The sequence below is a fragment of the Acanthochromis polyacanthus genome, chromosome 5 (genome assembly GCF_021347895.1).
Source record: "Acanthochromis polyacanthus isolate Apoly-LR-REF ecotype Palm Island chromosome 5, KAUST_Apoly_ChrSc, whole genome shotgun sequence".
Classification (NCBI taxonomy): Eukaryota; Metazoa; Chordata; class Actinopteri; family Pomacentridae; genus Acanthochromis; species Acanthochromis polyacanthus.
Genome location: NC_067117.1, coordinates 26,305,028 through 26,327,490, shown reverse-complemented (window position 1 = coordinate 26,327,490; position 22,463 = coordinate 26,305,028). Strand labels below are relative to the sequence as shown.

Here is a 22,463-nt window from a genome sequence, read left to right as displayed (position 1 = left end):
TTTGAGGAGGCATTTGAATGTAGTCAACCGACAATGAAATGAGAAAGCAGTGCGAGTAAGATCACATCAAGAAAAGAAAATTAAATCTCCTGAGATGTACTTGATGTAATTGTTTTTTCTTCTCAGATGCAAACAATGTGGCTAACAAGCACGAGAGTGTTACCTTAAAAGAGGTGTTCATAAATATGCTTGCCATTGGCTACACAGATTGTTGATTATTCCTGCCTGATAGCGAGCCAAATTTGTTTGTTATGGGAAAGAAGCTGAGCGGAGTGTTGCCTCTGGTGTCATAACGCCAGACTGGATTCATTCCAACCACATGTACAACATTCAAGTGCTGATCGATATCCTCTGGTGTGTTTGTCGCCTTTTTTTGCATAATGAAGCAAATTAACATAACGCCTGTTTATTTATCAGGTGCAAGCTGTGCCTGAGTGTCCAATCAATCTTTTACAAACAACCTGGCTAAAGGATCGGATATAATAATCCAATATGAATAATAAAGCAATCACATTTTTTTGCAAATGCCAACAACAGAGTTCTGTTTAAGTTAGATGTGCTAGTCGGCTGGCTGGAGTCATAATAGACTCATCTCTCATCAGAGTACTCACAGTGGAAATTCAGAGGAGCTCAAATTAAAGCAGAATCTACAGTGTTTATACAGAAAAAAATCACACTTTTTCATCTTTGGTGGCACAGGATTAATAACTGCACTTGGTGTAGTGAGATTTAACTGAAGATTAGGGCAGCTCTTACATCACTGTGCTATCCAGGCTACCATGAAATACTTGGCCTGTTTACAGCTCAGTGTCTTAGCACAGCAAAGCACACTAGACACAGTCTAATTCCTTTGAAATAGAAGCTGTTTTGCAGAAGCGAATAACAATGTACTACTGCTCAGGAGGCACTGTATTGTAATGAAGAACACAATAATACACGGTAATTAGTCAGTAAAGCTTGAACAAGCAGTGCAATAAAGCTTTGAAAATACAGTACATGCTTGCTCCCATTCTTCATTCAGCAGCACACAGTGTGGGAGAGACATCTGTGCCAAAGCTGCTACTGCTGCTGCTGAAAGTCGAAACTTGGAAGAGGAACTTTATCTTCAGGTCTAGCACTTGTTGGCAGATCTCACCTCTGCAGGCTCCAGGTTCTCTCCGTTTTTCATCCATCTATAAGAAGGCTTCGGTTTCCCCGTGGCTTTGCACTCCCACGCCATCGAGTCATCAATGAGCTTCTGGACATCGAGGGGTTTCTCAATAAGATGAGGAGGAGCTGCAAAGCATGAAAAATGTGAGAGTGAATGGGAGGTTTGGACATAGGAAAAATAATAAGGCCACAAGGAAAGGAAAAATTAGCATGCACATGTTTACCACTGGGTTAAAAATACTGTTTTGATTTCAGCACTAAGATCTCTGTCTTCAATACAAGATTTGCCCAGGCTTTTGTCTCAGGTTTATACAGGTTTAATACTGCCAGTATTTGAGATCATAGGCAGCCTTGGAAGACAACTTGTCAGTGGTGAATGAAATCTTCTGTTCATGTTTTAAGCTTAAAAGAAAATCTTTGTTTTCATTTACACTGAATTAATTCAATAGACACTGAATATTAATCCAAGATGGACAGTGTTCTATATGACAAAATGAAACAATTAATGGTCAGTATAATCATAGGTATTTCTAAAGGAACCTCAACATGATTATGAGTTGATATTAGCAGAATAAATGCATTTATAGTACAGCAATTCACACAGCATTTCTTTACTCCTTTTGATTTAATTCCATTATTAAAGATGGTGTGGTAACTGACTTCACCAGACTTAAAATGTAATTTTGTAGATCAATGCAAGTATATGCATAGAAACACAGGAAGTTTCATTTTATAGTTGTTGTGCTGTCTGAGAAATAACCAGTGAGTCAATTTAGAAATAACAGCACCTTTCAGCATCGGTGTTGAAGTTCAGTGACAGACCTTGAATCACACATTTACAGCTTTTAGTTTCAGGTGAATTATCACCTTTCATGGCGTCTTTTATTTTCCCAATGTGCTTATATTTTAAGAAAAGGGACGAAAACCAGATCCATATATACATCTGGGCGGCAACCAGTTCCATAAAAATGCTCCATTCAATACAATCTCAGTAAATGATGGTATAATTATACAGGAGGAGAATTGATTCTTGCTGTGTCATGCAAGTAAGTCAAGGCTAGTTAATGATTCACCCCTCCCCAAAAAGGAACGGTGGGTGGGTTTGCGGCACATAAAACAAGATCTGTGAAGCTCTCTGCGTAATGTTGTGTACATTCTTCTTGATGTGTAGGTCATCTTATATCACACAAGGCCAGTGGCAGGACAAGAGGAATGGCTGACCGCACATTTCCATTCCGCGGACCTCACCTAATGCCGTTCTCAAGGACTGACCTCTGCGGAGGCCTTTCACTAACGGCAGAAATCCTGCTCTAATTGGCTTCTGCTATACGGTATTTTGCCTTCGAATAAAGCCGGATAGCACAGCGAGAAATTCAGCAGCTGCAAATGTATCCCCACACTGTCTTTGTGGCTTCAGGATGTGGTCAGAGTGTGTTTGTGTGTGTGTGTGTGTGTGTGTGGGAGTGTTCAGAGCAAAGACTGATAAAAAGGAGGTGGATGTAGTGACCAGAGGGGGGTATTTGCGTGGTCTTGTGTAGTCATGTCAGAGTCTTGCGCGGATTCGACATGAAAAACCGTCCAGCATCAAAGAAATATTTGTGTTTGTGGATCATGTGATGGACTATAGGTCTCTGCTGGAGGATAACGCTGCTGTGTGAGGTTGGCTGAGGTCATTAACATTTAACTTTAACTTGTAGGCTGTGCTGTGCTCATCTGTGCCAACACTGTAAGAGTCACGGTTTCCTTTGAAAGCTGCTGAAAATGACTCCTTTGATATTTTTCTGTCAGAGAAAAGAGACATTTACACTCAAACTATGTACTTTAACCTTGCCTTTACTATATTCTTCACAAAATAATGGGATATGCACAACCTATAGATTCATATAGACCTTTCTACATTGGTGTAAGCTTGTGAATCATTCAATCAATTGCACTATATGCACCTCTGTGTGTACCAAAAGAAAAGATGAAAGAAAGTAGTAACTTTACAGACTGTGCCATCGCGAGTCATTTAGCAGCACATCCATTCATGCTACTGCAATCCTCCATTAAAGCCTGCCTGAGCTGCCCCACCCGCTGCACCTTTAGGGAACGCACTGTCGTTGTATTTTCTCCCCACGCATTGTCAGGGTCCCTCACTCCATCCCTCACCTGCTGCCAACGTATCTACTCTCAGTCAACGCTCACCAAATGAAAGCAGGCAGGCCATCTCAGGCGGCGCCGGGGCCGAGCGCACACACAATTAGGCCAAGCGTCAAGCGGCCAAAGCAGAGGGAAGATGGGAATTTGCCTTATCAGTGGAATCACTGGGAGATAATGCAGGGGTAAGTCTGCAGAAACACAAATGCGAATACAACGGGGAAACTAACCTGTCACGGCTTTTGCATTCCCTTTCCCTCTGAGTAATATCGACATCAACAAAGCGAGCAAAAGCCCATTTCTTTCCCAAGTTTTTCTTTGAATTTAACAAACTTCTTCGACGTGAATTTGTTGTTAAAACCCCCCAATACAAAATTAGGACTAATAAGCTGAAAGATGCACTAAAAGGAGTTCTTTTTGCATTATGATATAATGAATCCAATTCAACCTTGAGCTTAAATGGGATTCTAAAGCTTTAATGCAGTTAATGAATTCCAGTTTCGGTTAATGCATTTGCTATGTTATGAATATATTCATTAAACTACGTCTAAGCAGGATAAAGCAGTGAAATTTAAAAAAAAAAAAAAACACAGTCTGTATGTAGCTCCTTCAAATCCTCTATGCATTACAGAGATTTAAGACAAACAAAAGTAGCGTTTCTTGGTGTGTGAAAAATGGTATTAAAATGGTGACAATGGTTTAACAATGACCACAGAGACACCATAAAGCAACACTTTCATTACTTCTTCGTCTAACACAAAACCCTGCTCTCCTTTCACTGTAGCTGGCTTGGATGTACAAGAGATACCCTTATCGATCCCCCCATTGGCTTACACTGCTGACGAATGTCTCAAAGGCTTAATTCAAAGGGAGTTCAAAATAAGATTACTGATTTTTATCACCTGGCTGCAGACAGCAGGAGAGAGACGGAGAGACTCACAAAAGACATCAAAAATGAGGGAGGAGAGGCGGCTCGAAAGGACAAATCAAGCCATGGTGGATCACAGTGTACTCCTGGGCTGCTAGAGTGAATGAAGAAAAGAGCTTCTAGGGCTGTTGTAAATAATAGCAAATTGTTTAATGCCCCAAATGAGTTATTTCTGACAGCTGACACAGCATGACTTGAAGGGGAGGAAATAAGACGGAGGGAAAACAGAGAGCTGCCGAGGTGGGAGGAAAAATCCATAGATTGTTGAAAGCGCGAGCCAAGAGGCTGACGCACCTGAACAGAAGAGAAATGCCCCAGTCAAAATATGATTAAACATTCAAATGGAAAGCCACCGTTTTATCCAATTATTCATGACCATATTACTAATTAAAGTTAGAGGCTTTAAAATGTAGGATGAGAGAGGTTTGCTTATTCAAATGTTAGGAAATCAGGACTCATAATATTAGCTTCCTCTTCTCTTATTACTTTCCTTTCTTCCTGAGTGTCAGTTTAGTGGTGATAGGTCAGAGAAATTATGAATCTTATGCTTCACTAAATAAAGTTCAGCTAAAAAAAAGATACATTCTAGTATCAGATACTTTTATGTGTCCTGGATCCAAACTACACGCTAACATATTTACAACACATCAATTGTAGTGTATTATTCTGCAGTTAGTACACAAGACATGCACATACTAAAGATACCAATTAAAAAGCAGGTGAAAAGACAAATGGTCTTCCTGTATAAAATATATAATAATGTTTGAAGGACTGAATCGGTGATGTGGTTTGGGTTTCATCCAAAAATGTACCACATATACCACTACAGTGTTACAATAGTACAGAAGTGCTGTACAGTACATGAATCTTTAAACCATGTGTTCGATTTTGTTTTTGCAGGTTTTAAGGTTATCTGTTCATTTATCCTTCATCTAACTGGCATTTTACTGAAAAATGTTCTTTATTCTGCACACTGCTTGACCTGAATACAAATTCCGTTTCCTCATGTTTATATATGTCTGAATGACAATGAACTGAAATGAACAAAACCTCTATTTTTTGGGACTTCGGATTTTAAAATCAAATATACATGAACTGCAGAGTATTATATCATTCATGCTTCTTTTTAGTAGAAACAAAAGCAAGTCTGTGGGCTTTTCAACTGGAATGGAATGAGCAAATAATAGAATTTTGCAATTTCTTGAGATTGGTTTAGATAACTGGAGTCTAAATTGTATGAAAAATGACAAAGAAAAGCATAAGAATGAATAAACATAGAAATATGAATTAGAATAATATTTATGGACCTGAAATTATATGCAGAAATTTGTGAAAAGTGAATAGAAAAACATGAATCCTTTAGGCTAAAGTGCTGTAATTCTGATAATCCACAATATTGTCTACACATATAAATGTCAAATGTGGATACAATACTATCATGCTTATTATTGTGGTGGAAAAACAGATATTAAATGTGACCATGAATCATACTGGAGGAGCAGAAAGCGTTTCTAAGGTGGAAATTTCCTTCTTGGAGTGAATTTGTCTGTAGCTATCTCAGCTTCCAGTATTTAAACCCAGTAGGTGTGACTATCAGCAACAATGAGTGAGCCTCCTAACCCCCTTCCTGTTGATCCAGATGCTGCCGTGCAGATTATGTCCCTGACATATGTGCCACTGGTCTATGTATAGCACATTTAACGGCTTTGATCTCCAGTCAAGTTGGATGTCAATCATGATGCCATCTGGTGGAACCCAATACAAGGCTCACCAGCAAGGTCGTATCCAAGGGCTCAGCCTCATCCGCATCACTCCTTTAATCTGGATCAAAATATTAGAGGCATCATGGCTGACAGCCTTTAATCATTTTGATGTGCTGTTAAAACGAGCCTGCCTCCTCATGTATGCCACACGAGCTGCTGCTGATCGCTGCCGACTGCTTTGGAAGAACAGTTGTGTCTGCTTTAGCTGCCTCTCAGTCTGAACGGCTCTGACAGATATGGCGCACGGTGGTCAAATATTCATGCATGACAGGATTCACCTACCGTAGAAAGAGAGCTTCCCCTTCACTGTGTTCATTCCCCTGGAGTTTTCGGCCACACACTCATATGTGCCGGCATCCTCCTGCTGGAAATAAGGGATTTCCAGAACGCCGCTGGCCTTTCTCATGTCCACTTTCCTGGGGAAGGGGATGCCATCCACCCTCCTCCAACTTATAGAAGGTGCCGGGCTGGAAAAAGGGACAATGAAGTTCAATAAGTCATAAAGAAAAATGATCTCTCCATATTTTCAAAGCTAACAATCTATTGGAGCAGCTAATCCTCCAATACAAACATTTTTTAATAGATTTTTGACAGGAATGCAGTTGCAATTAAAGTTTTAAAAGTAAACTAAGCCACAAAATTACCAAAAATGTAGACAGAATTGAAGGAAAATGTGATTTGCAAAATGTTTAAAAGTTTTGAAAAATGCTGAAACCAATTATGGGCAAGCAAACGTCTCCTAAAAAAACAATGACAACTTAAAATTGCATAGTTACACCATTAGCTCCATCCATACAACTAAATACTGAGTCACAGGTCCTCATATATTTGAATTCATTATGCAAATTAGTGCATATTTTGCTAAAATATCATAAAATCATGCCAATAAAATCACTGATATTCTACATAAGAGCAGATTATTCAGACTGATGATCAAATTCAGATATTTTATCCCATAGAATGACCTATACCACTGCTATTTTTCCATGATAGTAAGACAGAATCTGTCAAATATCAGATTGAAAACTAAGCAGAGTCTATATACTAAATGTAGATACGTATAGATGCATACACAGTCCATGAACTACCGCCTATATGTATATAAAGTTAACATTTTATTATGTTTTTTGTATTTTTTTTCATTAATTTGCTTATGCAGTTCTTGAATCTGTGTGTAAGCACATTGTGAGCACATACTTAGTCAGTGAAGCTGATTTTGACGGATAGTATAACGGAGGTTTCATTCCTTTTTGCGAAGGTGAAACTACTAAAATAAACTCACATTCTCCAGTCGAGTGCAACCGTTCAGCACTCTAACTTAAGGCATTTTAGCTCTTCTTGTACTTTGAGCTTCAGTACACTGTGTTACAAAACCTGATATTTTAACTGAAGATTCTCATACCACATGTGCCTTCTAATTTCTCAGATGTGCAGCCTAGCTTGAAACACATGAGGATTGCAGCAAAGTAGTGAAATACATGAAAAAGAAAAAAAAAAATATCCCGAGCCTTTTCGAGAAACACTTTTCTTTTAAATGCTAGTGAGCCTTGCACTGAGAGTGGGCTTACTTTCCCAGAGCGAAGCATTCCAGCTTTACAGTGGATCCTTTGGCAATGTGAACAACCTCTGGAAACTGAACTTCAATTTTTGGCTCGTATTCACCCATAACACCTGAAAGAGAAATAAAAATAAGTGTCAGTGTCAGTGCAAAGAAAGTTTCTTTTTCATTCTGAAGTTAACCAACTCAGGCAAAAAACTAATTGTGGTTTCTTCTGTTGCCACCCAGCTACTGAAAATCTTTTTCAAGTACAGCTCGCTTTTTTAATTTAAGCTGAAATGTTATTTATTTAATTTTTTTTCACTTCCAACGCTATGCGATCTGAGCAGCAGAAGCGCGCTCTGCTCTCAGTGCTGTCACAGAATGCTCTCCCATTGAAAATAATGAGAAAAGGGAGCCAAAACACAGCTCTCTAGCGGACATGCGACACACTGATGTTCAATGGAAAAAAACAATTTTGAGAATTCATAGACGGTTTGAGCTTTTACATCCAGATGAGTTTCATCTTGTTGTAGTGCTAACAGCTATGAACCAGAAAATGGGCCCATAAAATCCCCCTGGGTACTGCCACTGTGTCTACAAAACATCCCATTCACTGTCGGTGAAGCAGCTCTGGCGGATTATAATATCGCTGTTGTGCATGCTAAAAATCTCCGGATAAAGGAAGAAGACAGGAATGTTGTGGCATTCTAGCTTTGGTACACAGACTTATTCATAAATCAAAACTGGAATGTCTAACATCACTGAAAAAAAGAGAAAAAAGCAGCGCCAGTGTGTTTTTATTCTCCCCTTTAAATGATGCTAAGGTAAATGATATCAATGAGTTTGTAATTGGCTGTCATTCCTCGCAGCTCTCAGCCCGGCTGCTCGACATGGTATTTTAAGCCATTCTCATCCACGAGTGCAACAATAGGTTTCCCCCCCATTTGCTGTAATTCTGGGCTGTGTTGCACAAATAGCTCTGGAGATGGAGGAAACAGGCCAATTTCGTCACGTTGATTTGGTGAGGCATGCGCTATCACGATGGCTCCCTGAGTGACTGTGAAAGCTAATTCAGATCCTTATCGCAACTGTCTCATACTGCAATGTAACCAAAATGCTATCACCCATGTAAGAGCAGACAGGTGGAAGTGGACAGGTAATTGTCTTATACCATAACCTTTTGTAGCGGACACCTGTTTAATGTGTCCATCTGAGCACCCCCTCACTATGGTGGTGAGGTAGGGCTGACGTTTATCTGCTGCTCCGGCTGCGGCGGTGAAATGAACGCATAATGAAAAAAGAAAGGGGCAGAAGCAGGGAAGGGAAAGGAAGGGCTTGGGAAGTGCTTGGATAGAGTTAAGCACTCACAAACGGGCTTATCTGTTTCCTATAACCTGGATTCGACATCACTAGAACGTTTAGCCAACCAGATACAAATCTAATGTCAGATGATTTTGCTTTAATTTAAAGGATAACATTCAAGTTTGATACAGTTTGCCAAAAAAAGTAGTGGAATTCAGTCCTTTTCCCCCCAAATGTTAAAGTCAACCACATATTACAAAAGTAGAACAACACAAGCACAGTTAAAATAAACCAAATGAGCAGTGATTAAGGGACCAATTTCTCTGATATTCTGTAAAACCTACAGAATTGTAGTTGAACTTCAACTTTGGGTGTCAGGCCAGGTCATGGTTAACCTGCTACCGATGACCATGTAACCCTGTACAACCTGCTGCATGGGTCGCTGCATTGGTGGCTAAACCTGCCATCCCATCTGAGCTTTTGTCTAAATGAGGAGGGTGACACTGGACAATGTCCACCAAAAGGTCTGTGGGGGACCATTGCTGGCCAGTGCATCGTGACAGGCACTTCTGCAAGAGCGATGATAGGTACCCATGTATCTTGGCCTGCCATTGCCATGATATGCCAATTATTGCCAAGAATGCGCTGTAAATCCACACAACAGCTAGCAGTACAGCAAATATCTTGCAAGCAGTTTCATGAACAGCTTCATAAAACAGTCATTGCCGGTTCGACAGACTGCTATGCTGCTGCTGCCAATAATAACACTGATAGACAACACTTTTTTCTATGTCTTTATCATTTATATAAGCAATAATATTACATAAATGCACCTGTAAGACCTTTATAGGATTTACCTGGGGACCGCCCTTCCTGGCAGAATGGTTTGGAAACATTAGAGGTATTACACAATCTGTAGTTTGATTTCAGATCATTGAAGTGCTGCACTTCTCACTATGACGATGCATCTACAGTGATAACATTGATTACTGTTTAATGAATACTCTTTCCTGGCATTTTGGTATTTCTTTTCCCATTTTTTGTCATAACTGTGTTATGACAATCTGTAACTTGGTGTTTACATCCATTTCCTTCTCTCCTGCTCTCTGTGCTCACATATACTCCATTTTATAACAGATGAATTCCCTATAAAGCTGTTCTCATTTACACATTTCTGTGTAATCTGTGCGTATTTCTGTGCTGTTTCTAACTCTCAACACAATACATGATGCTGGATAAAAATAGCAAAGCTGAAATCCAACTAACCATTAAACAGGCTAACCGTGATAAGCTAATATCAGCGGATGTGTCGACTAAGATTTATTCGTACATGCATTGACTAACACATAACAAGAAAGGCCAATTTGAAAATGGTTGCTTTTAAAATTGGAAATGTCCCACCTTCTGGAATGCTTGGTCACAAATTTTTAAGAACTAAATGTCACAAAAGCACTACAGTGCAAACTGCATCTATGTTTATGTAAGAAAAAAAAATGTTTTGAACAATACTGCATTACAGTTATGACTGAAAATGATATGTTCTTGTGAATTTTACTTGTCAACAATTGCAAACCTTCTTATGAATGATTCCAACATGTACATAAACATTAAAGGATATTTTATAACTCATTGTATGGAAGTGGTTTGAAATAATGACATTTAAAAATATTATTGGGAGTTTTAATAACTTTTTCTTAAAAATTATACAACAATACTACTGTTAATATAGTATAAAAGTTAAACAAAAATTTCAGATAACGAGGCCAATCAAAGCAGCTTCACAAGAGGGATCGTCTATTCTCTGAAGGGTATTTAACTGCTTAAGACCAGTTGTGATAAAAGAGAAGACAAAAGCCTATGTAAATGTCAGAAGAGAGATTTCTATCAGAAATTATATTTAGATTCATATTTCCTCATACATCCTTGCATTACTTTAAATATGGTAAAGAGCATGCTTCTGGGATGGAAGCGTACAATTAGATTACTTGCTGACAATGACCTTTCTTCCGGAGTGCCTTGATAAGGCCAGCCTAAAGCATCAGATCCCCATGTTAAATGACATGCTGAAATTAGCGAAGAAAGAGATAATTAACCTTTGGATTTCATTTGTATTCCTTAAAAATGCTTGTCCTATATTAAGGCACCCGCAGAGCTCAGATTGAATGGTTCCTGTTCTTATCCTGATGGGATCTGTGCAAATTCTCAGCTGTGCTGTATTAATTCTACCAAATGATTTCAGCTTTATCTGATATAACGGTGGATGTACATTTTTATTGAATTGTAGAACTAAAAACTAAAGACTTAATAAAAGATATATTAAAGATAGAAACAAAACATTAAATAAAGAATTAAATGTGCCTTCCTGAAGTATGACATGTTTCATAATTCAATTATATACTGCTTAAATACTGTTTATAGAACAGACATCTAAAAAAGTATCATGTATACATCAAAATATATGTCCATGTGTGTATATATATACACGTGGACAAAATTGTTGGTACCCCTCAGTTAAAGAAGGAAAAACCCACAATTCTCACTGAAATCACTTGAAACTCACAAAAGTAACAATAAATAAAAATTTATTGAAAATTAAATAATCAAAAACAGCTATTACTTATTACTTTTGAATTGTTGATTAACATAATTATTTAAAAAAACAAACTAATGAAACAGGCCTGGACAAAAATGATGGTACCTCTATAAAAGATTGAAAACTATTTGACCAGAGTGACATGATTAACTCAGGTGTGTCATTTAATTGACATCACAGGTGTTTCCAAACTCATAATCAGTCAGTCTGCCTATTTAAAGGGAGACAAGTAGTCACCCTGCTGTTTGGTGAAAAGGTGTGTACCACACTGAACATGGACAACAGAAAGCGAAGGAGAGAATTGTCCCAGGACATCCGAAAAAAAATTATAGACAAACATCTTAAAGGTAAAGGCTATAAGACCATCTCTAAACAGCTTGAAGTTCCTGTGACAACAGTGGCTCATATTATTCAGAAGTTCAAGACCCACGGGACAGTAGCCAACCTCCCTGGACGTGGCCGCAAGAGGAAAATTGATGACAAATTGAAGAGACGGATCGTTGGAATTGTATCCAAAGAGCCCAGAGCAACCTCCAAAGAAATTAAAGGTGAACTCCAAGGCCAAGGTACATCAGTGTCAGATCGCACCATTCGTCGTTGTTTGAGCCAAAGTGGACTTCATGGGAGACGACCAAGGAGGACACCACTGCTGAAAAAAACTCATAAAAAAGCGAGACTGGAATTTGCAAAAATGCATGTTGACAAGCCACAAAGCTTCTGGGAGAATGTCCTTTGGACAGATGAGACCAAACTGGAGCTTTTTGGTAAGGCACATCAACTCTATGTTCATAGACTCAAAAACCAAGCATACGAAGAAAAGAACACTGTCCCTACGGTGAAACATGGAGGAGGCTCAGTAATGTTTTGGGGCTGCTTTGCTGCATCTGGCACAGGGTGTCTTGAAAGTGTGCAAGGTACGATGAAATCTGAAGACTATCAAGGCATTCTGGAGAGAAATGTGCTGCCTAGTGTCAGAAAGCTTGGTCTCAGTCGCAGGTCATGGGTCTTCCAACAGGACAACGATCCAAAACACACAGCCAAAAACACCCAAGAATGGCTGAGAGAAAAGCGTTGGACTATTCTAAAGTGGCCTTCTATGAGCCCAGATCTGAATCCCATTGAACATATGTGGAAGGAGCTGAAACATGCCATTTGGAGAAGACACCCATCAAACCTGAGACAACTGGAGCTGTTTGCTCATGAGGAGTGGGCCAAAATACCTGTTGACAGCTGCAGAACGCTCATTGACAAATACAGAAATCATTTAATTGCAGTGATTGCCTCAAAAGGTTGTGCAACAAAATATTAAGTTATGGGTACCATCATTTTTGTCCAGCCCTATTTCATTAGTTTGTTTTTTTAAATAATTATGTTAATCAACAATTCAAAAGTGATGGCTGATTTTGATTATTTAATTTTCAATAAATTTTTATTTATTGTTACTTTTGTGAGTTTCAAGTGATTTCAGTGAGAATTGTGGGTTTTTCCTTCTTTAACTGAGGGGTACCAACAATTTTGTCCACGTGTGTATATATACATATATATGCAGATCCAGTATATTATTGTTTATAAGACAATCTATTTTACTTTTATATTAATTTCTTCTGGATCTTTATCATAAATGGCAACAATTTTGCACTTTTATTGACAATACACACAATTTTGCAACTTCTTTGTATATATCCAGAATTTTTGCACCTTTATTACAGTTCCTTTGTACATTCGTTTCTTTCTTTTTCATAATGGAAAATATGTGCGCTACTAGATACCTTGAATCTATCTGTTTGTCTGTCTGTCCGTCCATCCACTCTTAAATTGGAAACTTTATTACTTGGTCAGCTTTGCAATAAAGTTTACTTTACTACTCCACAAATTTAAGCCATAAATCCTATGCGCTTATTAATGTTTGCTTGTACCTTGGTTTGTCTAGTAAATGTTTCTACAAGCAGAACTCACCATCGCTGCGGAGCACCAGTGGAGTGGGCGGACCCTGGACTCGGGTCTTGGTCACGGTGTTGGTCACCACACAGGTGTAGTTGCCAACATCCGAGGGCTCCACTTTGGCGATGTACAGATTGCCTGTCTCCTGTGAGATGAAGCGACGAGTGTCCTGCTTCACAAACGTCGGATACTCATTAAAGATCCAGGAAAATATCAGATCTGTGGATAAACATGAAAAAGAGACCTTTTAATTTAAATGCATGAGAAGGTAATGAAAGAGGATAAAAAGAACTGAGATATTTTGGTTGTGAGGGTGGTGTGAAATAAGCTTTAGACCACCTCTGGATAGCGAAAATGGTGACTAAGTTCTATCACGCTAAGGTGAAAATTGATGACAGGATCTGTGGGAGGTTACAAACAAATGTAATTATCTGGACTCATCTCAAATGGCCATTTTTCATGCAGATGAGATCTGCATATGTAACTAGGGATGTAAGAGACACTGGGGTTTTTGTTTTTTAAACTAATTACAGTTCCTTAGACCACCAACTAGAAGCAACAACAGAGAATTACAATTATTTTTTAAAAAGCACTTAAGACTTCACAGTAAGATACACAAACTCAAAGACACTTGCGACACTTAAATAGCACATTTATACACACCCCCTGTCAAAAGTTTTAGGACACTTTCTCATTCAAATAAAGTAGAACCTGTCCTACAACTTTTGACAGGAGGTGTATCTACCAAATTTGGTACACATATGCAGCACATCAGGCTGAACAAAAAAGTCAGTGAAAGCCACATTCCAAACCCAACAGGAAGTGAGCTATTTTGAGTTGAATGTCAGGTTTTGCCCATTTTTCATTTTTTTTCTAGAGCGAACTCCTCCTAGGGGGAAACTCCAATTCACCTCAAATTCGGCCCGTACATACAGGAGGCCTTAATGATCCAAAGTTATTAAAATCTTTTTCCAAAGTCAAAGGGCGTGTCCGTGGCGGCCTGTGGAATTTTGATCCTTCGTCATGAAATTTCAAATGCTGTGTAAATGCCCTGAACATGCTCCGATCTGCCTGAAACTTTACATGTATGATCGGAGTCCTGCCCTGATCACATCCATATGATGAAATACACCCCCTGTCAAAATTTGTAGGACAGGTTCTACTTTATTTGAATGAGACAGTGTCCTTTTGACAGGGGGTGTATCTATTATCCTGTTATCAGCTCACAGTCATACTGCATGCTAGCCAGCTAAAGCCCCCAATATGTGGTCCACACATATTAGCATAGTTTTATGTTTAGTTAAGCTAATTAAGTAGCCAAATTAACAATGCTACAAACATGGATGTTAGAAAAGACTTCCTGTTGTTTTGAAAGTATCTCTAGAATCCTCAAAAACATTTTTAAAATGGTTGAAAGACATAAAGGATGAAAAAAGACATTTCCCAGGTTCCTCTGTTGAGGACTGTTGAGTTACCTTCATAATAATAGTTTTTAACAATGACACCCGACTCTCTAGGAATGATTTTCACTAGAGGTGGTCTTTAAACACATGCAACATGAAGAAGCATTGCTACTGATGACAAGTAAGGTAGCTCTAGCCACATCAAAATGAAACCAGGATAAAGGGAAGCCAATAGAAAAAAAAGTCACTCCCATCCAAACACTTAGTAATTTACATTGAAGCAAATAGCGCTTTGTTACTCAAATGTATGCTAATTTTATTGAAACAAATGCTGCAGTCTGTATCAAATAACCAGGTTCCCTTATGTCTAGTATGTCGAATTATGTCTCGTAAATGCTGTCACACATTTTACCTTTAACATAAAATAGAAGCTTTACCAATTTAGATGTTGCACTTAGTCACACTGCGATTTCAAATAACTGCTCAGACCAAGTGCACAAACTTGGGCTAGCAGCTAACATATAGCATTGTGCTGCGGCTTGGTCACGCCTGACATATCGGTCTCCATGTTTTCTTAATGCTTCATGTGTAAAAATTCTTCTAGAAGCTTCCACATTTTAAACACTGAGACAGTAGGCTACTTGATCCTGCTAACATTAGTCAAACTGAATACAAAGCTACCAACATAAACATGTATTTCATTGCTGAACCAATGGCCACAGATAACACTAAGGCTGTGTCTGAAATCAGTCGCTACACACTATACAGTGTGTTGAACATTTTGTAGTGCTGTCTGAATGTTAAGTTACAATTGTTACACATTACGCAGTGCACTCAAAGGATCCCACAATGCAGAGTACAGCCTATAGTCAAGCAATATGTACCATCATGCATTGGAGAATGGCAAACAGACGAGAGAGCCAATTCAGGACTGGTGGCATTTTCATAGATTTCTGTCAGTTATTTCATCGTGTTAAAATGTATTTTATTGTGTTAAGATGTATTTTCTATGAAATATATCTTTTCTATACGTGTGGCTTGTTGAAATGAGTACAAGTATGAAGTTAATTCATGAGTTATGGTGTGAAAACATCAAAATAAAAAAATAACTCATAATATGTTCACTGGAAGCATAATGATGTACCACAACACAAGCAAAGAAAAATGTTAATTTCATTTATGAAATCTGAATGATGTGCTTAGTATGATATGTATTTATCACAAAAATGCCAGTCGGTTCTCTATCAAAGTTGGAATTGATCTGACGCATTTTAACTGAGCGACAGCGGAGACGTAATTAAAAGCACCGTGATTCAAGTAGAGTCCCAAAGTGACACTTCTGACGAGGACCTCCTACATATAGTGTTCCCCAGATAGAGAGTATGAAGTGGGGAATGACTGGATGATTTTGAACAAAACCTAAGAAAAAGGAAGCACATGTTTACAGCATTGTCTGCTAACAAGAAAGGTCCTTCCAGCAATACATCTGAAATTACCAGTTCTGCTAATGCTAAGACACTGATGGACTGCAGTAAAACATACTGTGTGTATGTAATAACATTAATAATGACTCTGCTCCACTTATGTGTCCATGTGAGCTGCCAATCATGACACCGGCTCCTGGACCTGGAACATCTACATGGAGCTCTTTATTTATTAATAAATGTGGTTTGACATGCAACAAGTGCAGACGTCTACAGTGCAGAGAAAAAAGTGGATTTTACACCGTCCTCACAGTTTTAGGGACAGGTTCAAAAATATTCTCGTACAGCTTCAGTTTTGTGCCTGCTAATCTACTAAAACAGCTTTTAAACTGGAATAAAATCTATTTTTTCTTGTAATTATGGTGATTTAGCAACATTTCACCCACTTTGCTATGCTTCTTCTGTGTATGAAACAGTCACGACTTCAGATTAAATTTAAAATCATTATTGCCACAAATAGAACACATTTAGCTTCACAAAAGTATCCTCAAATAATCCTGAATCCGTCTTTTCTAATTTGTTTTATAGAATCAACTGCTCTGTCTGTTTCATCTTAAATCTGTGCAGCAAGCCATTGCAAGTTAATTGAGGAATAATAAGGTCTCCCTAGTAACAGTTCTGTATGATACAACAATTCATGTGAGGCAGAAAAATAGTTACTCATACATAATAACAACTGATTAATAGAAATTTGGTTTTCTACCTTAATTCCTTGAAGTCTACAAATAGTCTTATCTAAACTGTGCATTACAAGTTTGCTTGGCAACCTGATGCTTCTGGCAGATAAAATATGATTTACAAAATGAACTGGACTCATTTAAACCAGAAATAATTGTGTGTTTGACAGTTTCTTTGTTTCAAAATGCAAAACAGACTGAGTTTTATCTTTACATTCATCAGAAAGCCATCATTACTATCAATTATAGGAAGTGGGGCATCATATTAGTAAGTACACCTTGTTAGATTCTGAACAGCAGTCTTTTTGTCATATCACATGATTGTGCAACAGCTTTTCAAAGTGAGCAAAATAAACATTTTGAGGCACATGAGATCAATTTACACACTATCAAACACCTACAATATAAAAGCATCACTATGATTTGTTGGCTTTTGCCAGTAAGCCATAAATTCACAGCCACCAGTGGTGTTTGTCTCTATAGAGCTTCATGGATGGCTCCTGAAAAGGTGTGAAAGTGAAGCTAACTCAGCTCATTTTAATGATAATTAATGCGTTTGGTAAGAAGCCAGATCAAGACCGAAGACTTCAGTTTATGCAGTTATCTGGTTCATTAGGCTCCGGATTTGACATCATGAGATGCTTTAAGGAAAGAGAAGTAATTACAAAAAGCAACGGTCTAGACAAGTATTAAGGATTTAATAAAATTATGATAATTATGTAATTAACATGTAATAATAACTAATGACTTACTGTTACAGTGGATTGAATCAAGTAATTATGGGACTCCATTAACCTGGTCAATAATCCAATTTAGTGTGAGCCTGTGTTTAAATTGAGACAAATGCACGGCAGAAAAATGGGAACAACAAGGGTCTTTATGAGCAAAATACAAATTATACATTGTGGTCACTTTCACCAGAATCAGCACCACAATGCACCCACTGATATTGTGTCTAATGTTGCTTTTATAGGAAAATCATCATGCAATTCAGAAGTGTTTGCAGAGCAGAGTGTTGATATGGCATCTAAAATGAAATCTAACCTCATTTCACAACCTGGTCTCGAAGGATTTCATGACATAAAATTCACATGTCACCATATCAAAGAAATACTGAATGTTTGTTGTGTATTGTTTTGAATATGTCGAATAAATATGACACGAGTAGTAGTTCTCGATAGGTTTCTTTAAGATTGACTCCCTCACTTCACCCATGTCTACTCATCAGATCTGAATGTTATGACATAATCTGCTGCTATGGAGTCTGCATTCGGTCTAACTGACAGGGACGCTATTTTCCTGCTGAGCTCAATCAAGTCCTATCACTTGTTAGGAGACTAGCAATTAAACAAAACAGTCTTGGAGGAACCCTTTCCGTTCACCTCCCTAGCAGCTCGGCCATTTATCACACCAGGATCCCCTACTCCTGCTGGCTGAGAGGGGCAGGAACTGTACCCATCAGCGCCATTTGGGGTTTGGGCTTAGGCTTTGGCTGCTGTTTGTGTGGAGCTGAACACAGAATGATGGCACAGCAGAGATCCATAGGGATGAGGGACACTTCAAGGCAGGATAAGGCATGTTGTTTGTGTTTGTTTCCTCTCCAGTGCTTTTGGACTATCTGCACCTGCTCTCGTTCTGTGTTTAAAACCCACATGACTACATGGCACAACATGAGCTGCAGAATACCGCAGAGAGCAAAAAGACATAATGAGATGCCTCACACAGCTGGCCGAATGGTCCTCCCGAAATCATCCAGGACATTGATTTTATGGGTTACACAATGCTAAAAAAAGGACGTCTCCTAAACAAATTGAAGAAATCCAGCTGCCCTGCAGCATAACAATCATTGCCGTCGTAACAGAAAAGCCTTTGCACATGAGCAAGTTGTTTTAGATTACAGTCCGAAAATTTAGACAAAAGGTTGTGTAAAGCTGGAAATGCACAACAATCATAAAGTTGAACTATTTGCAGGACACCAATTTCGAATCTGCTTTTGATCTGTCAAAAAAAAAAAAAAACTGGCTACATCCAAAACACGATCCACTGAAGAGATGTCTGCAGAAGTCCTAGAGGAGTTCTCTGTGGTCCCTCCTGGGTTAAAGATCACTTTGCAGGAGTCACAACGAATAAAGCTGCTTTACTCGCACAAGGAGACCCAGGAGCAGCTTCAAAGGACAGGCCTAAATGAATATTCAAAGACGGAACAAGACGTGCAAGTCAAACATGCCCTTCTCTTTGCACGGCTCAGATCACGCCCAGACAGATTTGTGATAATGTAAAGGACGGAGCTCGAAGACAAAGATGGTGGGCAGTAATCCTGTAAAGGTCTATCATCCTTTATTAAGGCCTAAAAAGGAAAAGGCTCAATAAAGTTGGGGCACCTGTGGATGGACATGTATGTTGAGATGCATGTGTATCTCAGTCAATATGGTACCTTATTATATGAGCAAACAGAAGTATATATATTCTACTACATTGCCAGGAAACAGTGCACATAGTAATGAAAATAATCCCTTCTTAAAAGGAATATCTACTTTACTCCAGCATTGCTCATCGATTTGCACTTTATTTACTTGTATATCAGAGAAAAATGACTTGATTCAGTATAGTACGCTTTTAAAACTATCAGTGAATACTCTGAGCATGTGGTATTTAAAGTAACACTGTAGTAATAGTTCCTAAATATAACAATCAAAAATGTAAATTCTACCACCTTGAACTGGATTATAGTAATATTTCAGTGACTACCAAAAAGATATACAGCGCCCTCCATAATTATTGGCACCCCTGGTTAAGATGTGTTGAAAGCCTTAAAATAAATTCAATTTTTATTGCAGAAGCAAACTCTCACACTGAAAATTGTTGAAAAATGTATTATAGGAGAAGATGAAGTGCTGTTTTGTTGGCAAAAGCGGGTTGTACAAAGTATTAACATCAGGGGTGCTCATAATTGTGGCACACATGATTTGATGTGAAATAATTATTTCTTAATGTGTGATTTTTTGCCCCCACTGAATAAATGCACTTGAATTAAAGGTTGGATTTTGCTCTTTTTTCCCCATTGTGGTCCTATATTATCTAGAAAAATAAAATGAATTTATTAGAAGCTGAAGAACCAATCTTGACCGGGGGGGGGGGGGCAATAATTATGGAGGGCACTGTATACATTTGAGATATTCTTTCTTCTATTTTGGGATTTCCTCGATGAATCTAAACTAAATCCACAAGGTGGCAAAAACTGACAATAAATAACCTAAACTTTTAGAGATGAACGAGTAGAGAAATGCAACATAGCACATTCACTTTCCTCATTCCAGTTCAGTCTGCAGTATCTATGCAGCATGCTCAATTAGCAAACAGGTAATGGTGATGCTAAAGACCCTTTCAGACTTCTATTGTATGTGTTAGTTATTGCACAACACAAAAAGACAAACACGAGAAGAACAACAGTGATGGTGTTTTACTCTGATAAAGTTGGTGGAAATACAAGAGACAGCTACAACAAAAAACTTTAAAAATTGATGCAACATTTAGTAAAATTTGGGTCAGTCACTGAAAAAGCTAGATCCTACACTTCCCATAGTTGAACTCAATGGTATTTTAAGTTTGACCATCCCTGCCTGGCAAATACGCCACATCCAACCAACATTTTGGAACACAGATGAAGTGTGAGGAGTCCGTCTGTGTGAGTAAACTGAGCCCCAAGTGTCAAATTAGACAAAAAATGTATTAATTAAACATAATAATGATTGACGCTGCCACTCAAAGCGACAGTTCAAATCAACTCTACGCATTTCAGTGCAACTTGCCATACGGGCTTGTAAATAATGCATCCTCAAAGCCAGCAAAGAAAAAAAAAATCATTATGTGCACTGCTTCTTAAGCTAACAGTTCATTTGAAATAGATAAACAAAATGCAGCCAATGACATCTGAGCAAACTCAAGGAAAAGTAGAGCAATAAATAACTCTGACTGCTGTTACAGTCAATGACGTAACCTGTAGACTGAAAAAAAAAAAAAGACAGTCATGTTCTTTGTTTCCTGTAATGTGATTAATTTCTACACAGCACAGGCTCTGGCCTGCTTCTCATCCTGCTGCTGCAGCCCCAAAGCAAAGCCAGAAACTGATGCTGTCCCTGAGGGCGGCTGGTGTTCTGTCCTTCCTGTTTAAAGCAACACATATTCATTTGGACACATACAACATTTATGACAAGCTTGAGCAACAACAAAAGAAGAATATGTATATTTTTTGCCAAGAAGCAAATCAGCCATCTGTCAATACAAAGCACTTCCGGAGCTTTGCCGCTACATCAGGATGTTTTGGCATCATAATAGATTATCAGCATCAGCTGCCTCATCACTTGATATCAATAATACATGTAAGAAAACACTGTGACAACAATATGCATTTTTAATTACCCAATTACAAAGCAGTGGGATGTGGGCATGCTGTGAAATGCACAAATTTGCAACAAAATGATGCAAACTCATTCTTTTCCAGGCTGGATAATACTCTGCAGGCGTCACTGGCGTGGCATTAGATTCATGAGTAGGAGGGGTTGCTGGCCATGTGTCAAACAGGGTAAAACATGTTGATCTGGTACAACATGAACTACTTTTTCTGAAGCACTTCCAGAACCACGGAGAGGAGTGTTCATGCAACCAAACAACAAGGCAACAAAATCCACATATGAAAAATTCCTCAAGTCAGCCGAGAAAATAAACTCACAATTTGCTCCTGTTAGAATCTACACATTTTCTGATTTAGGAGAGCATATTTGAGAGGCTGCCTCTTTGCTCAGAAACAAACAAACAAACAAAAAAGGGAAACTCAGAGAACTCCTTCTCTGTTAAACTACTGTCATCCCACATCGTGTTACTGAGTGCAGTTCTCCCATATCTGCTGCAGGCTCCAAGAATCCTCTGATCCACTGTTTCCTTTACAGGACCGGACAGGATGCACATGCTCGGCACTCTCGAAGCCTCGGGTGGGAGGAGAAACAGGGACAACACACACACACACACACACATACACACTCTAAAAAAAATCTACTCTTAGAGGGGACACACACAAGTGACTTCAGTCTTGAGTGCCCCTTGAAGGTCTCTCCCCATTAGAAAATAGAGGTCAGCAGCATTAGCTCCACGACTAAACACAGTAATCGCGTAGTACAAAGAGCTCGACTGGGTCACACTGGCAGCCCATTAATGCAGTTGGCTTTGAAAAAGACAGAAACTGACAGCCTCTCAGCTCCTCTTGCTGCCTCTGATCCATAGTGACAGACAGGAGGGGGAACTGGACTGCACATTTGGGAGAAACAAACATTTCGAAGGCATCTTTGCTTGGAAAAAAAAAAAAAAGTGACTCGTGACGCAACCAGGTTGTGTTAATCCACTCTCCTTCCTTGAACTCTGCACATAGTAATTACCATATATTTCTGGCATGCTCTGACATTGGCCTGTCAGATGGAGAATGAGTGTGAGGATGCAGTGTGAAGGCAGCATCCCGCTCTGCCTTTGTGCTGGATTCTGGCCTGGCAGGGT

The 22,463-nt window shown here is 38.7% G+C and overlaps 1 protein-coding gene across 2 annotated transcripts in view; it reads right to left on the bottom strand.

Annotated features, from left to right (window-relative positions):
• cntn4 (contactin 4) overlaps positions 1–22,463 on the bottom strand; it is a 174,816-nt gene that overhangs the window by 52,832 nt on the left and 99,521 nt on the right. For both annotated transcript variants that reach the window (XM_022199057.2, XM_022199056.2), the window contains exons 6-9: positions 13,371–13,574; positions 7,548–7,650; positions 6,262–6,446; positions 1,136–1,275 (exon numbers count right to left, since the gene is read on the bottom strand). In XM_022199057.2, the coding sequence (XP_022054749.1) occupies positions 1,136–1,275; positions 6,262–6,446; positions 7,548–7,650; positions 13,371–13,574 (632 nt within the window). The remainder of the gene's footprint in view (positions 1–1,135; positions 1,276–6,261; positions 6,447–7,547; positions 7,651–13,370; positions 13,575–22,463) is intronic.